Consider the following 16,039-nt stretch of genomic DNA (forward strand, 5'->3'; position numbering starts at 1 on the left):
TGGGACAAGCTGTATGAGACTTGCTAAACATCCCACACAATTTGCTTAAACAAAATGTTTGCATTAGTATGGTATATCATGCACGATGCGGCCTAAAAACACTTGTGCGATAGCTAGGGCTATCTATCACCCGCGCTTTTCAAACGCTTGCGGCTGGCAACATATCGCAAACAGTTGTCTAGGAGACTAGGACGGCATCACGATCTGCAAATCCACCAGATTACCCTCCCTATAGGGTTTTTTAGCGTGTAACAAGGGCACTCCCGAGAGATATCGGGACCGTGAGATGTTAAGTTAATCAGCGGAGGAAAAAATGGTCAAATGATAGCGAGAATTCAGATGTTTGGGCCTTTCACCGTCTGAGCCCAGTTTGGAAGCCCGCGTATCGTGTATGGATGTGGAGCCCTACCCTACCTTGCCTAAAAAAAAAGAACATCCGCGCAACTGCGACCAGCACGAATCGCAACCGCGAGTAAAATGGAGGGGCGCCCCCGCGGCGGCGGCGGCGGCGGCCGGACGGCGATGGACTACTCGCTGGCGGCGCTGAAGCTGTTGGCCTCGCAGCTGGCGGGCTCCACCACGGCCCCCTCCTCCGAGGACTCCTCCCCGGCGCAGATGCTCTTCGGCATCCGCTTCCAGCGCGCCTGGATCCAGGTCCCCGACCCCGACCCATCCCACATCTTCTCCCCGCCATTCCCCGTTCCCCTGCTCGGAGCCCTGACGACTTGCAGCGGCAGGCAGGGCGTGATCGTGCGCGTGGACTACAGCACCGGCGACAACGGGAGCCTGTTCGTGGATGACGGCTCCTGCGTCACCGAGTTCATGCTCCGGTCCGAGGATGCCAAGGGCCAGCCCTGGCGCCCAGGTTCTCCCAACCTTCTTCGATCCCCTCTGCTTATGCTCCGTTTCTTAGATATGTTGTTTCTGAAGATCAACTTTGCCTGTGCGACATAATCAAATTGCACGTGTTGTTTTGCTGCTGTAGTGCTGTTGATGCGAAACTGCTTGCAAAAATAAGTGTGGAAAACCTAGAAATTACCACAAGACAAGATGCCCCATGAGTTAAATTAATTATCAGACCTGGCAAAGTGGTACATACAGTAGTATTTTTATTGTTTGCATTTTGCAATGCTTTTACTCTGTTCGTGCTCTGCTTCTTTTTCAGGCTAGTTCATGATTTGTTTACTGACGGCCCTATCTTATGCTGTAGGGATGTATGTGCTGATTATTGGGGCATATATTGCGCCAGAGTCTACCGAAAATCTGCCAGCGGTCAAGGTTCCATCTCCCTCCCTTACACTCTTTGCCCATCCTTGTCTGCTTACATTCATATCTGTATCCATATACTGAAATTTTGAGGTTTTCTGTTGGTGCTTTCTATATTGTTTGAGGTGAAGTTCAGTTTTGAAACCATTTGAATACTTGAGCCAACACCTGGAGTTCCAGGCTGCCTGTCTAATGATTATGCAAATAGAAAGAATAATAGTAATGTCTGCTCGTAGTACACTAGTACTCATGTACAGTTTAGTAGTCTCACTCGTGGGAGTGGACGAGGCGTTCATCCTTTTAACTTCAACAACACTCATGATTTTGGGCCAAAAATTACAGTTTTTGTCTTAAGTGCACACTTCAGCAGTTGCTTACTGTTTGTATGCTCAGTGCTTACCACACCTGAGATTTCACAGAGAAGCCGTTATATCTTGCATCACGGTGCATGCTGTCAGATACATCTCTTACCTCCTGGATTTGATCGTCGCAGGTGCACAAGATAGTGGATCTCTCGACGCAGCCGGACCGTGAAGCGATGTGGTACATGGAAGTCGCTGAGGCTTACAACTTCTTCTACGAGGCCGATGCCTATGGTGTCGGCTCACCGTCATGAGCACTCTTAACTCCTTGCTCCCTCCTGATGATTCGTGTCAGTGTAGCACTCTTAGCATTGCTGCCACTCTGTACCCGTGCTCGTTACCTTGTTGTAGATCGCCCGCTGGTAACTCAGAGAGGCCCTTTTGGTGCTTCGAATTGTTTTAGGGTTATCTCAGATGAACGTAGGAGCACGTCCAAATTCCAACAGCGAGAAATTTGACTGGAATCTCTCAACATTTTCATGCGACTGATTCGTGACATCTCCTGCAGTCTCGTGTAGTCGTGTTGGGCCGCCGCTAGTGGTTCTGTTGATGACTTAACTTAATGTCTCATGCATCAGGATTCGCCCTGGTTGCATCAATTTGGTGAACACGTTATGGTTTGAGTTCACTACACTTATGAGATCAGTAATTTGGGAAAAGAAACCTAGTATCAAATCGGGCGTCCCTGGAAATATTTTTGTTGTCAGACCCAATCGTTTCATTAATATTTAGCAAACTAATCTATAAGACTCTTGCAAAAACTATTTCAATTAATACTAGATTTTGACTGTAAGTCTGAAGCAAACATTTTTTTAGCAACTGGCAGGAGCTCTCCCTTTTTTCATATAAGAACAAGAAGATAATTGACCTGTTTATAAAAGGAAAATTGGCCAAAAACTAATACATACCCACACACACGCCAGCCCCGAGGTTGCGCCCCAAGCGAACTGACTACTTTGCCGCCCAAGCAACTGGATATGACACCCTATCAAACGACCCAGAGCTACCGCTCTGGCATACAAACCTCAAGAACACACGCACCGGCCTCGAGGTTGTGTACCAGATGAGCTGATGACTCTATCACCCAGGCAACTAGAGTCGACACCCTACTACATGATTCGGAGCCGCTGCTTTGTCTTCCACACCAACCACGAGGCCGCATGTCTGATAGAAGACCATACCTCTAAGGTGATGGTATCGAAAACCGCCAGTGTCCTCGGTAGGGTGGAGAGCACGACTGGATGTACCAGAAGGGATCACACACGAGGTTTTTACCTAGGTTCGGGCCGTCATGGCTTGAGGTAACACCCTATCTCTTGCTTTGCTTTTGATTAATGGTAAAAACGCCTCGTGTGAGGGGTGTTACAGATAGGATGTGGTAATAGCTACCGAGGTGTTGATGATAAGTCAGATGATCCTCGATCTACTTAGCGGTAGGCTTTACAGATTTCCTAATCGACCCCGACTCAGAGTTGACCAAAGGAACCTTGGCTTGCATGCCAAGATGATGACTATCCTCCCCGGTATAATGTATCGTCAGTAGCTCCTCCGAACTTGTCTGAAGTTTTGGAATCAGTCCTCCTCGAAGACGAAATACAGGCGGGCTCCTCTTGTGTTATGTGATTGGATCAACCCGGCTTCTGGTTCGTCTACCTTCAATAGTGGCACTTGCAAATTTTTGAACAGTTACTTCACACAAGACTTTATAACACATTGAGTGTGATCGAAACGCCACAATCAATATTCTCCTCCGCTCTTTGTTGGGACGATAACTATTGGGATATTCACATGAAGGTTCTACACAACTTTGTGTGTCTTGTAGGCTGCCAGGGAGGAACCTAAATAATAACGACAACATAATACTTTATATGAAAATACCGACAACATACTAACGATGTAATCTCTCAGTAATTCATAAAGAACCAATGCAACTATAACACATAAATATAAACTTAATTACGAAAATGAAAAATATCATAATAATATCTTATTATTGTCTCCTGTGCATATTTTCAACAAGGATAGCTTGATACTTCTAGTATATTTTGAAGTAATATACTATGTTTTGCGGAACCCAAGCTTGCCTATGCCAGTAGCCGAGTGGTCGGAGCACATCGAAGCCTCCTAACCATCCCGGATTTCACACCTTCCATCTTATTAAGAAACCACAGGGTGTTGCTCTAGTTGTTGTTTTTACGCTTGTCTAACTCAACCATGCCCTGGAAAAGTAAAAAAAATGACACATCTGACAGCCGGGGCATCAGTGCATCAAGGAAAGGCTAAACTAAACGACAGTCTCAGCTAAGGTGGAAAGTGGAAGTGAACAATCCGAAATATCCGATATTCATATTTGAGAAAACGCCTGTATCAATCAAATCAGACAAAAAAAAAGCCACCTGGATAAGGCCACCATTTGTTGTAGCCCTGGTTGAACGTCCCGAACACAAACGACGCGCGCGCGCATCAACAGTCGTCTTCGCGGGCGCGTATACGGCCGACGGGATTTCTCTACCACATTTCCCTCTCCCGCGCTCGCTGTCGCCGGAGAAGAAGAAGAAGGATAGCTCGGTGACGACGTGACGGCGACGGCGACGGGACCACCAGCTGTCGACAAGCCGTGGAATGAGCTCACCAACTCACTCCCCGGAGGCCCCGCCGGCCAGTTGGTACGTGCGGACGACAAAGGAGCAATCGCCAGCCCCCGACCCGCCTGCGCCGTCGGATCGGGCGTCGGACGGCCCGGATGCCCCTCCGCGGGAGGCCGGACAGCCACCAGCCCAACCACTGGATAGCATTTCCCTCTTCCCGCCTCCCCCTCCGCCCTCCACCTCGCCATTGCCGTCGCCCTCCGAGCCGGCCCAAAAAAACACGGGGCGGGTGCGCTTCATGCCCCCGCGGAGCGCGCGCCCATGGCGTCCGTGCCCGCCTCCTGCCCGCGCCCGCCGCAGGCCGCCGTCCGCCACCTCCTCCCGCTGCCGCTCCAGCTCCAGCTCGTCTGCCGCCTGCGGAGGCTGCCGCTCCCGCAGCTAGGCCTCTCCGCCGCCGCGCGGAGGGGAGAGGCGCTCCCGCGGGCCGCGGAGGGGGGCGACGGGCGGGCCGCGGCCAAGGAGGAGGAGGTGGATGAGGAGGACGAGGAGGAGGATGTGGGAGGGAGGGAGGCGGGCGAGGACGACGGGGCTCGGGAGGCGGAGGGCGCGGGGGCGGCGAGGGGCTCCGGGCGGTTCGCCGCCGACTACATCTCGCTTGGCATCAGGGAGCCCGTCTACGAGGTAGGTCCCCGGCCAACTCCGGCCGGCCAGAAATTGAATTGTTGCAATCACACATTGCCATTGCCACATGAAAATCATCATCATCCACCAGGAATGCCCACATCTGCTCTGAAACACTACCTCCATGCCCTCTTCCTGCAAAATTGTTCTGAAAGTGTTTCAGACTGCCACAGTCTGTAAAAACAAGCATTCCGTGCCTCTAGTCTAGAAGGAAATACAGTAATTTGGTCATTCTGAATTTCTGACCACAAATATTTTTTCTTGAGCACGCATCAAAAGCGTGTCATTGCGTGTCGTGACCGAAAAATATGAAGGAGCAGTGTGTACTTTTGTTCTCCTATAGTTCAAATCAAGAGTTGGTATGCTAGTTTGATGACATGTTTTCCGAAAGGGTGGGTGGGCTTGGGATGGGGTATGCACAATACAAGGTTTGGAGCTTACCATCATGCAAGATGCAAACTAAACCCCACCTCACCATCGAAACTCTACTCAGGTGGTAGAAGTGAAAGCTAATGGAAGCGTGTCTACCGAAAAAATAAGCCGCCGGCAGCTACTGAAATCAAGTGGTATGTAAAATCAGTGTGTTTCCAATGCTCTGTACTACAACGCATTAACTTCATCATGTTCACCAATCATACTTGCTCGAACTCTCCATATGATTGCATAAACTCCATATACCACTACTACACATTACTTTGATTTTGGCTGGTTATAATTGTAAAATATTCTTGATACGGATGCTTAACATTCTTCTTTGTTGTTTTTAAGTGCTTGCACGTGATCTCATTTTACTCTTGTGCTGCCAGGCCTCCGCCTACGAGATACAAGAAGCGTTGACCCGTCACTATGGCTAATGAATTCAATGCCTTCCCTGCTGGTAACAGGAAACTTTCCAATATTTAACTATATAGGTCTCCCTCTGTTTGCTGTATTCTTGTCCTCTGCATCTTTTCAGTTGTAAAAACAATAGATGCCGGGCGACAGACGACCTACTCCTAAGACAGCATAATTGTTTCCTTTTCTCCAAAAGTCAAAACCACCTGGTGTCTTTATAGTAGATCATGGATTTCACAAATACATGTACTTTAACAGATTGGAAAATAAGAAAATAAAGTTAAGTTCACTGCAATTTCTGTCAGACTCATAACATCAGCTGAAGTTGTGCTTAGTTATATGTTTCAGGAACCTTCACTATGACTGATTAAATGCTAATAGGCACTACTTGATTGCTTTGTATAAAAGATGGCTATATGACGGTTTATATGTAGCATGTAAACTCGTGTTTCACCATTTATTGTAGGTACGTGAACAGGCCATATTACTCAACCTTGGTTCCTTGCGAGCAATTGCTATGCATGAACGTGTCCTTATATTCAATTATAACAGGTCAGTTTGTATGTTTGTTCAGAAAAAGACCTACTGGCATTGGTGAACTTGTCATCGTTTGTGCTACAAACTTATCAGTTATTTTCTCTAACATGAGTAGCCCAGGAGGAAAGGTCTTTTTAGAGCTATTACGACCTCGGTTAAATCCAAGGAACATCAATGGTGGGCCTGCAATGCCTTTTCAACTTGAGGTAATAAATATATAGATACTATATTCATCTGCATTTGCAGTCTAAATGGTGTTAATTTGACAACGTGTTGCCTTGGCTATATGTTTTCTTCACTACCTATATCCTTAGAAAATAGAAACTTGGGAAGTTTTCTGTCTCTTGAGGTTTACTGATTTGAACTCACCCAGTATTTGGGAGCCTCAGCATTCGTAAAAGAGCTGCTTATTTCTGTTCATATCTATATCATATTTTTCCCAATGAATCATGTCGAACAGTTAAGTATTTTTAATTTAAAAGTAGCATAGCATCGTTACAAGTTGATTGTTCATCCTGAGTCCCCTTATCCAGTAAGTCGAATCTTGAAGAATAACTATACGGATATCATCCATGGTTTCCTAAATTCTTTATGGTTGTAGTGTACCCGTTTAATCTTCTTACATTCAGTTCAGTTAATAAAGTGGTAATAAGACATGATCTATTGTGGCCTTTCCATTTGAATTTGACAATATTTCATGCCATGCTTGCATTTTTCACAGAATTTGGGAGTACCGGTCTGTCAGACATTGGAGCGAGATGATATAATCTTTCATTGTGTTTTCATTATGTTCAGGTTGTTGAAGCTGCATTGCTTTCTAGAATACAAAGGCTGGAACGAAGATTAATGCATGTTGAACCTCGTGTGAGTACCTGAAAAGTCATGTCTCCTTAAGGTGTCTATGGTCTTCACATCAGTTGATATGCTTGTACAGAACCATATACGATGTTGTTCGCTTTCTTGGCGCACATTCATTTTAAGGGTAATCTGTAGTCTGTTCCTCAATAGATAACTTCGATCACTTCTGGACTGTTGTTCCCTTTCCCTATTTCCTAGTTTAGCTTACACAATTTCATGCCGTGCCTTAACACCTGAGAGCCTTTTGGTCTCTTACAAGTGTCCAACTCCGGTGCAAATCCTCCTCCCTATAATACCTCTGCCAACTGAACTCGCCGGATGACTGCTACTTGCTAGCAATCAGTTTCAGCCGTCTAGTTGCCTGACCATAGTACTAAGTATTCTTTTGTAAATTGCCAGCAAGCTGAGATAGGACAAGTGCTATGTTGCTCACTGGGGCCCTGTTTGAACTTAATACCGTATCTGTGGTCAGGTCGCTGACTCTGCATCTTATTTTACACCCAAACAGTAGGGAAGAGCCTTGCCATGCTGGCTCTGCAGTTTCATTGTGATGAACTGGCGATCTTGTTATGGTGGAATGGAAAGTAGTGAAACACCTTAGGATAAGTTTTCCTTTTATTCCCTATGGACTGAAGCAAAGCCACTACTCCTCACGTTGTGATGGTTTAATATGACGCAAATTGATCAGAGACCGTCAATCAAGCAGCTGCATTTATGACAAATGCATCCTATTGTAATACCTAAAAAAGATAGTTAACATTGTTCTGGGTATCTGGGATTTCATCTCAGGTGGCTACATTGCTTGAAGTTCTACCAAATCGGTTGACAGGTGATGTTTTGGAGCAGCTTCGTCTAAGCAAACAATCATTGGTATTACAGCTGCCCTGAGAATCATCTCCTAGATTCATTTGGTAAATTAATTTAATTTTGCTTCTATATTCATCTGTCAAGGTCGAGCTGGGTTCACGGGCAGGTGATCTTAAACAAATGCTCATCGATCTCCTTGAAGATCCCCATGAAATTCGTCGAATATGCATTATGGGGAGAAATTGTACACTAGATAAAGTGAGTGATGATATGGAATGTTCTGTTCCATTAGAAAAGCAAGTTGCCGAAGGTACAGCTGAAATTTATCATTACGACTTTGCATCTTCTGCTCCTTCAGTATGTTACTCTACCATCTAATTACTTGGGCAATATCGTATGAAAAGCAATAGATTAATTTTTTGGATTACGGAGGTAGTTTTAGCTGGCAAAGTACAAATGCATTTGTGATATTTTTATGAAGAAATGAAACAAATGAAAAGGAAGGCCCACTGATGAAGATGAAATGAAAGCAACTGAAAGTATTTTCGTTATGTTTATGTGGAGCAGCTTGGAGTTTTGAGAAGGAATGTTTTTTTTTTAAATTTGGTTATGTGGCTCCGAGTATTTCATCAGTAGTCACCTAATTGGTGTTCACTTGAATTTATTGGCAACTTTTGATCTCAACAGAGGAAGAGGAAGAAATTGAGATGCTATTGGAAAATTACCTTCAAAGGTGAGCTCTGCAACAAATTATTGTGTTTCATGTTGCTTCCTTGTGGTTTGCATTTTCATTAAGGTGTGCATTTTTACTGTCAGATGTGAATCATGCCATGGTCAAGCAGAGAGGCTTCTTGATTCTGCAAGAGAAATGGAAGATTCAATTGCAGTGAACTTAAGGTTTGTGCATTTTGATTAAGTTTGTTTTGGGTTCTACGCATAAGCAAGAATGTCGTGCCTTGAAGAACTGGGTTGAGGTCAATATAAAATGACTTAACCAGTATAAGTTGGTGGCTCCTACGTCTCTGACAACAGATGTATCAAACGATTCTGAGGATTACAGGATCTCGTATTTTGGTGCCGTTAAATATATGTAGCCAACTTGCTCATAAACCATGACATGACGTTTTCCCTTGCCACAGTTCCCGACGACTAGAAGTAAGCAGAGTGGAGTTGCTTCTTCAGGTCGGAACATTTTGCGTCGCTGTAGGAGCATTAATCGCAGGTATACAAATCTGAGCATTTCACAACTTTGGGTACTTTCTTATTCACCAGAAGGTGGTTATTTTCCTACATGGCACTCCTAAACAATGCTGTTTATACCTGGCTAAATCACCGTGTTTCTTCATGTAGGGATATTCGGCATGAACCTCAAATCGTACCTGGAGAACAACACGGTATAGCATCGCACCCCTCAGATTTTATTCCGCTTTCAGTGACAGACACGTGCCGGCACTAGCCGTTGGATTCGTACCCGATGTAGCGTATGCCCGTCTTTTTTGACAGTTGGTTTGTTTTGGAGCAGTGGGCATTTTGGGCGACGACTGGTGGAATAGCAGTGGGAGCAGTAGCCGGGTTTTTCATCATGTACAAGTACCTAAAGGATAGGAAGATATTGTAGACACCATGCACCATATGCGGAATCACCTAGAAATCTAGAACTGTAAATAAAGCGGTTTTGATCTCTTCTGGAGGCACGTATGGATCCATGACATGACATTGTTTTGGTGTGCTGGTGGATGCTTACACATACCAACTTGGGAGAAAGTGTTTTTCTGATACTGATACACACGCCATACCAAGGAGCAAGTATTTTTCTGCTACTTTGCTGGGAATGTCATCCCCTTATTGAGCTGAGAAGGGAAAAAATCTGGAACTTCTATTGATGTTACTGATGATGTTGGAAATTCATGTAACATGTCCAGAATCCATTTTTGCTCCGCCTTGACGGTGTTTTTCTTTTTTTCCTCCTACCGTGCTCATGGTTGCCGTTTTCCTGCTCATGTTTTTCAGAATCTATTTTTCCTATCATCCAAAACCCGCAACAGCGGTACTCTCTTCGCCGCAAAATATATGGAGTCTTTAACTGATAATTATTACTATGTTAGTACATAGTAAATCACAACATGAGTAAATATTTTTGAAAGTGAATCTAGTGACAATTGTGAACACCATTGATTTTGTGACTCGACCTCCCCATTTTTTTATACAAAGACGACACGCGTTTCCCTCTCGAATCTCAATGATACGTTCTCTCAAAACAAAATGATGGGCAAAGGAAGACGAGATTGCGTGTTCCTGCGGGCTCACGGCAGCCGTCGGATCGGCCATCGACGTCGCAGGATTTTTCCCGTAACCGTCACGTCCAGTTCCGCGCAAAGTGCCCCCGAAGCGCGCGGCTGCACGGCTTCTCCGCGCGACACGTATCCACCTAGTAGTACTACATACCATCTCCAACCGCCGATGTCGTCGTCGTCCCCGCGGCCGGCGGCGCAGCGCCGGCGCCTGCACCCGGCCGCCTACCTCTCCGCGGCGGCCGCCCTCCTGGCCCTCGTCGCCGCGGCCTTCTCCCGCGCCCTCGCCCCCCGCTTCCCCAGCCCGCCCGACGCCCGCCGCTGCCGCCCCGACCCCGAGGGCTCCTGGTCCGCCGGCGTCTTCCTCGGCGACTCCCCGTTCGCCCTCAAGCCCATCGAACACGTACCTCAACGGCCCCAATTCCCCCCCTAGGCGCGTCGTCGTCGTCGCTCGTGGCGTTAATTTTGGCTTTCCGTGTGGTTCGCGTGCGTGCAGTGGGGAATCTCGGCGGACGCGGACGCGGGCGCGGCGTGGCCCGTCGCGAACCCGGCGGTGACGTGCGCGGACGTGGCGGAGGCCGGGTCCCCCAGCAGCTTCGTCGCCAGCCCCTTCCTCTTCCTCCAGGTTGGAACTACCAAACATCTGGACACCGAGAGGTGAAATCAGCAGTGGTACTTGTGAATTGTGATTCGTACCCTGCCGGCCATCTTTCATGTGAATTTTGACAACGACCATGATCGATTCCTGTTCTTGCCCTGATGGACGTGAAGCTAAATTCTCCTCAGGGTGATGCCATCTACATGTTTTTCGAGACGAAGAACCCCGTAACATCGCAAGGCGACATTGCCGCTGCCGTGAGCAAGGACGCCGGCGCGACATGGCAGCAGCTGGGCGTGGTGCTAGATGAGGAGTGGCATCTCTCCTACCCATACGTGTTCAGCTACAATAGCAAGGCAAATATCCCACTCGCAGCTGCTTATTTTATTTGTAACCAACAAGTTCATGTTGTAATCATTCTCACATGCGCTTCTTTGCTTGCCTATTGGCTCCACAGGTCTATATGATGCCTGAAAGTAGCAAGAACGGAGATCTCCGGTTGTATCGTGCATTAGATTTCCCCCTTAATTGGACACTGGAAAAGGTCCTTCTGGAGAAGCCACTTGTGGATTCAGTCATCATAAATTTCAGGGGTTCGTATTGGCTCCTTGGGTCAGATTTAAGTTCTTATGGTGCGAAGCAGAATGGAGAGCTCAGTATCTGGTATAGCAGCTCTCCTCTTGCTCCTTGGAATCCACACAGGCATAATACAATCGGTAGCATGGATAACGGGTCGAGTTTTAGAAATGGAGGCAGGCCATTCGTTTATGACGGCGATCTCTATCGTATAGGCAAACAGAGTGGTGGTGTGTCTGGCCATAGTATTAAAGTGTTCAGAGTAGAAATCCTAACAGCAAATGAATACAAGGAAATTGAGGTCCCATTTGTCTTTGACAAGCCCCGCAAGGGTCGAAATGCATGGAACGGTGCACGATCCCATCACCTTGATGTTCAATGGCTTCCATCAAGTCAACTCTGGATTGGGGTAATGGATGGTGATAGAGTGCCCTCAAACGATTCAGTTCACCGCCTGACCATAGGGTACATGTTTTATGGAGTCACTCTGTTACTAGTTCTTCTGCTTGGTGGGCTTATTGGTGCAATTAGATGCACGATACCACTCAGATGGTATGTTCCACATACTGAGAAACGGGGTGACTTGTTACATGGAAAGCAGCAGTTCTTTCTGAAGTATAAGCTAAGCTCGCTGTTTTCCAGTTTGAACAAGTTGGGTTCTCTTCTTGGTGGGAGAATCAACTACAGAACTTGGAAGGGACGGGTTTATGTTGTGCTAGTAATACTAGTCTTAATTTTTCTAACTTGTCTTGGAACTCACTGCATATATGGTGGCAATGGTGCTGAAGAGCCATATCCAATCAAGGGTAGGTACTCGCAGTTCACGCTGTTAACTATGACATATGATGCCCGTCTTTGGAATCTGAAGATGTTTGTGGAGCATTACTCCAAATGTGCATCAGTGAGGGAGATTGTGGTTATCTGGAATAAAGGTCGCCCGCCAGTGCAAAATGAATTGAAGTCGGCTGTTCCTGTCAGGGTCAGAGTTGAAGATAAGAACACTCTGAACAATAGATTCAACATAGATGAAAAAATTCACACAAGAGCTGTTATGGAGCTCGATGATGATATCATGATGGCATGTGACGACTTAGAGCGTGGGTTCAAGGTATGGAGGGAGCACCCTAATAGGATTGTTGGGTACTACCCACGCCTCGCTGAAGGTACTCCACTGGAATACCGCAATGAGAGGTATGCTCGGCAACAAGGAGGTTATAACATGGTACTGACTGGAGCAGCATTCATGGATCATGGCTTGGCCTTTGAGAGGTATTGGAGCAAGAAGGCTGAGGTAGGAAGGAAGATGGTAGACAGTTTCTTCAATTGTGAGGATGTCCTTCTAAATTTTCTGTTTGCAAATGCAAGCTCAATGAGCACGGTGGAGTATGTAAAGCCAGCTTGGGCAATTGATATGTCTAAGTTTTCAGGAGTAGCCATTAGTCGAAACACACAAGCACATTATCATGTTAGGAGCAAATGCCTTGCTAAATTTTCAGAAGTCTATGGGAACTTATCTGCTAAAAGATTCTTTAGCAGTCGAGGTGATGGCTGGGATGTATAGTAACAGAGATAACTGGATACCTTTTTCTTGAGATTTGCATAGTCTGATTGGCTAAGTTTCCAAGTTGGTAGTTCAGGATGATTAGTGCAACACTGAAGTGACCGTTTGCATACAGTTAAGTATATTATCCCATTTCTATACGTCTCCAAAGATAACATATTTTATCGCATCTATGGTCCCACCTGTATATATTACTGGATACACTTTTTACCTTTTCAGTTGTTAATCAGAGTTGTATCGGGTTTGCAAACTGTAATTTGTCACTGTCAGTGTGCATGCAACTGCTACCATGGTTCAGAATGAATAGTTTGTTTTTTCATTTCAGATTACCAGATGTTGTTGGAAATGTTTTACATTTGCCATTTGCAGTCACAAGCTGTATTGCATGAAGAATACTATTGGATAAAAGAGGTATTTCTGTGTCGAAATATCACGCTCCATTCGGATTGGTATATATGTACTTCACATTTTCATGATGTGAACCAATGATCAATAACAATTATGAAGCAGAATCAGCTTCTTTTCCTACTACTTTTCCTTGGTAAATGAACCAAGAAGACTAAATCTACATTTATCAACTTCATCCAAAGGCCGCTTCGTCAACTTATGTATGCCACAGGTTTGATAATAATCAAACAACCATCAAGAATCAGGAAAAGCCACCGCTTGAATCAAAACTTGCAGTTCTTCTTCAGGTAAACCACCACTTCTTGCTGCAACAAGTGCAGTAAAAGGGTCAATGTTTTGATTCTCAATCTAATAATTCTGCTGTAGTTTCAGGATAGATGAGATGTACAGTTAACTTACAATCAAGCAAAGGATGGCGCAGCCGGCAGCCCCAGGGAAAAGTGCATACCAAAGTTGTAAGTGGTGAAACTTCGGACCATCAATAAACAGGAGAGGCAAGCTCGCAGCTGCAGTTATCATAAAAAGAGGTGAGCTCAAAATATTTCTTTGCTGCATTTTGTAGCTGAAAAAAAGAAGGCACATATAAATAAGAGTTAAGTAAGACAAATTCAGTATTTCTGTTGAGGGTTTACCTGGAGGGTGCGAAGAGCCTGTGATGGTCATGAATGCTATGGATGCAGAAAGAGCTGCACCCCTTGCTAGCCATCCGGGCCCGAACAACGAAAGGGCTAGCACACCGATGGCCGCACAACCAATCTGAGCGACGAACATGTTATATTTCTGCAAGAATTTCCACCTGAAAGCGTTAGTATTGGTTATCCAGATCTCTCTTTTCACTGTAAGGCACATGAAAAAACTAGTATAACATGGCCTTTTACTACACTAAAAATTTCAGGAATCATCACAATTTATGGTCTGTTGATGACTTGAGAAATCAATCACAGTGGGCTGAGACTTGAACAAAGTTCATAGTGTTCTAGTAGTATATATGCTTGATACCAACCGCTTATGAGCTTATGGATGGAGCACTTGAAGAATATTAATTTGCATAGTTCATTGGCTGGAAATTTTGTTTCAAAAATTAACATGAACTGATATGTTGAGTTACAGCCACTCTTGTGCATTCTGTAGTTACGAATATACTACTATTCTACCAACTCTCGGAGATGTACCCTAGTAAGAAACGGTTAGATGCATTATGCACATAGATTTTCTTTGAAGGTAATCAGTGCATGCACTAGGTCATTGTAAATCTGCCCTAGGTTGTTCGTAGCTGTGTGTGATACAAATATATAAATAAAAAATTGGTGTTGACTTGTAAGGTAGGAACCTTGGCAGGTGGTGAGTCTGGAGCGGTGAAGAGCACGGCGCAGACGGCCCCCAGTGGTGCAATTGTCAATGACACTCCCTTGAAGGCCATCATTTGGTCCATCCTTCCCAGCACCGCCATCGCCAAGAAGGCGCCTGCATCATCATAATTTCAGCTTGAGCATGACCGGACAATATCTCAAACCGGAGGCCTTATTCCTGATGAAAAATTATTGGTAATACTGCTAATGAAACTCTATGGCTTTGCAAATAAAGATGCTCTCAAATGGTTAAAATCTTTGTGTGGCAAGTGCCATTGAAGAGAGGAAACCCATATCCGGCAACACCTATCTGACACGAACGGCCGGGAAGAGAGCATGAAGATCCGGGAACACCACACCACACCACACCACACACCAGCCAAGCGGAGAGAGAGCATCGAAGCTTAAGAACTCGGACGGACTCACCAGCGGAAGGCCAGAGGACGTCGCTGGCGCTGACGCCGCGGGGCGACGCCGGCGTGACATTGGCCGCCGCCGCGGCGACGACGACGGCCCGTGGCTCTCGTCTCCTCGTCCTCTCGCTTAATAGGCCTGCGGCGTTGCCGGTGGCCTTGCGCGAGAGGAGATGCGCCTGCCTGCTGCTGCCGCCGCCGCCATTGACGTGCAGGAGGAAGACAGGTGAAGAGGAGGGCGCGTGGGACGCCGCTGCCAGACACCGCGATCCTCCTCTTGCCAGGACGTTGCTGCTGGTGCAGCCAATGCCGGGCCGCACTGCCATGCTTTTGTCCCTCTCTCTCCACCCACCCCCTCTCTCTACCCTTCTTCCTGGTTGGTTCCTCTCTCTCTCTCTCCTGGAGGCCCGAGAAGGACAAGGTATTTAAACGAGTAAGATAAGGTGCGAGAGGAGGAGGAGGAGGGGGATGGGGTCGGGGGAGGAAAGATGGATGGCCTCTTGGGTGCGCGAGGAGAGGGAGGGAGACGAGCTGCCGAGAGACTAGTCGGGGGAGAAAGAGCTCTTCGGCGGCGTGGAGAGTCGCTGCCTAGCTAGCTAGAAACGGCGAGATATATATACATACTGACTGTCATGCGTGCGCGCGCTTTTTACTTATCTTATTCCAAGTGGATCTCTCTGGGGCTGGGGCTGGGGCTGGGTCTGAGTAGGCCGCCGATTGGATCGCCGGGAAGGAAGGTCTGGGATCCGCTGGCTGGTAGTACTTGGTCATCGCTCTGGCTCCGCCAACCGATTCCATCCATATGCTAACCGTCCGTTCGTCAGTGGTGGCATATCTCCACGTGCGGTGCGGCACGCATGGGCCAATCGAAATGAAACCCCAGGCGGTTTTCATGCTGGGTTTACCCTTG

The 16,039-nt window shown here is 46.5% G+C and overlaps 4 protein-coding genes across 6 annotated transcripts; 3 read left to right on the forward strand and 1 right to left on the reverse strand.

Annotated features, from left to right (window-relative positions):
* Positions 1-420: 420 nt before the first annotated feature.
* LOC125550271 (uncharacterized) lies at positions 421-2,126 on the forward strand. Its single transcript, XM_048713232.2, has 4 exons — positions 421-654; positions 742-865; positions 1,211-1,278; positions 1,760-2,126. The coding sequence occupies exons 1-4, from the start codon at positions 478-480 to the stop codon at positions 1,880-1,882; spliced, it is 492 nt and encodes a 163-aa protein (XP_048569189.1). The 5' UTR covers positions 421-477; the 3' UTR covers positions 1,883-2,126.
* A 2,310-nt stretch (positions 2,127-4,436) lies between these two features.
* On the forward strand, positions 4,437-9,861 carry MGT10 (magnesium (Mg) transporter 10). Its single transcript, XM_048713235.2, has 13 exons — positions 4,437-4,897; positions 5,391-5,463; positions 5,704-5,774; positions 6,198-6,283; positions 6,384-6,474; positions 7,064-7,132; positions 7,916-7,996; positions 8,078-8,243; positions 8,621-8,666; positions 8,750-8,830; positions 9,073-9,155; positions 9,284-9,327; positions 9,456-9,861. Exons 1-13 carry the CDS (start codon positions 4,538-4,540, stop codon positions 9,549-9,551), a joined length of 1,347 nt encoding a protein of 448 aa, XP_048569192.1. The 5' UTR covers positions 4,437-4,537; the 3' UTR covers positions 9,552-9,861.
* A 471-nt stretch (positions 9,862-10,332) lies between these two features.
* LOC125550273 (glucosamine inositolphosphorylceramide transferase 1) lies at positions 10,333-13,451 on the forward strand. Of its 2 annotated transcripts, XR_007301559.2 has the most exons (5): positions 10,333-10,627; positions 10,721-10,849; positions 11,011-11,178; positions 11,280-13,073; positions 13,285-13,451. XR_007301559.2 is itself a non-coding variant. In XM_048713234.2 (4 exons), exons 1-4 carry the CDS (start codon positions 10,394-10,396, stop codon positions 12,957-12,959), a joined length of 2,211 nt encoding a protein of 736 aa, XP_048569191.1. In that variant the 5' UTR covers positions 10,333-10,393; the 3' UTR covers positions 12,960-13,246. The 2 variants fall into 2 exon arrangements, 1 of the variants encoding a protein (XP_048569191.1); XM_048713234.2 differs by lacking the exon at positions 13,285-13,451 and having other exon boundaries at positions 11,280-13,246.
* Positions 13,358-15,701, reverse strand: LOC125550275 (uncharacterized). Of its 2 annotated transcripts, XM_048713236.2 has the most exons (5): positions 15,143-15,691; positions 14,698-14,831; positions 14,000-14,147; positions 13,767-13,873; positions 13,358-13,672 (listed from the first exon to the last, which is right to left on the reverse strand). In XM_048713236.2, exons 1-5 carry the CDS (start codon positions 15,453-15,455, stop codon positions 13,631-13,633), a joined length of 744 nt encoding a protein of 247 aa, XP_048569193.1. In that variant the 5' UTR covers positions 15,456-15,691; the 3' UTR covers positions 13,358-13,630. The 2 variants fall into 2 exon arrangements, with proteins under 2 accessions (XP_048569193.1, XP_087373644.1); XM_087517518.1 differs by having other exon boundaries at positions 13,767-14,147; positions 15,143-15,701.
* Between the last annotated feature and the right edge of the window lie 338 nt (positions 15,702-16,039).

This window comes from Triticum urartu, chromosome 4A (assembly GCF_056163025.1).
Source record: "Triticum urartu cultivar PI428250 chromosome 4A, HENAU_Tu73, whole genome shotgun sequence".
Lineage (NCBI taxonomy): Eukaryota > Viridiplantae > Streptophyta > Magnoliopsida > Poales > Poaceae > Triticum > Triticum urartu.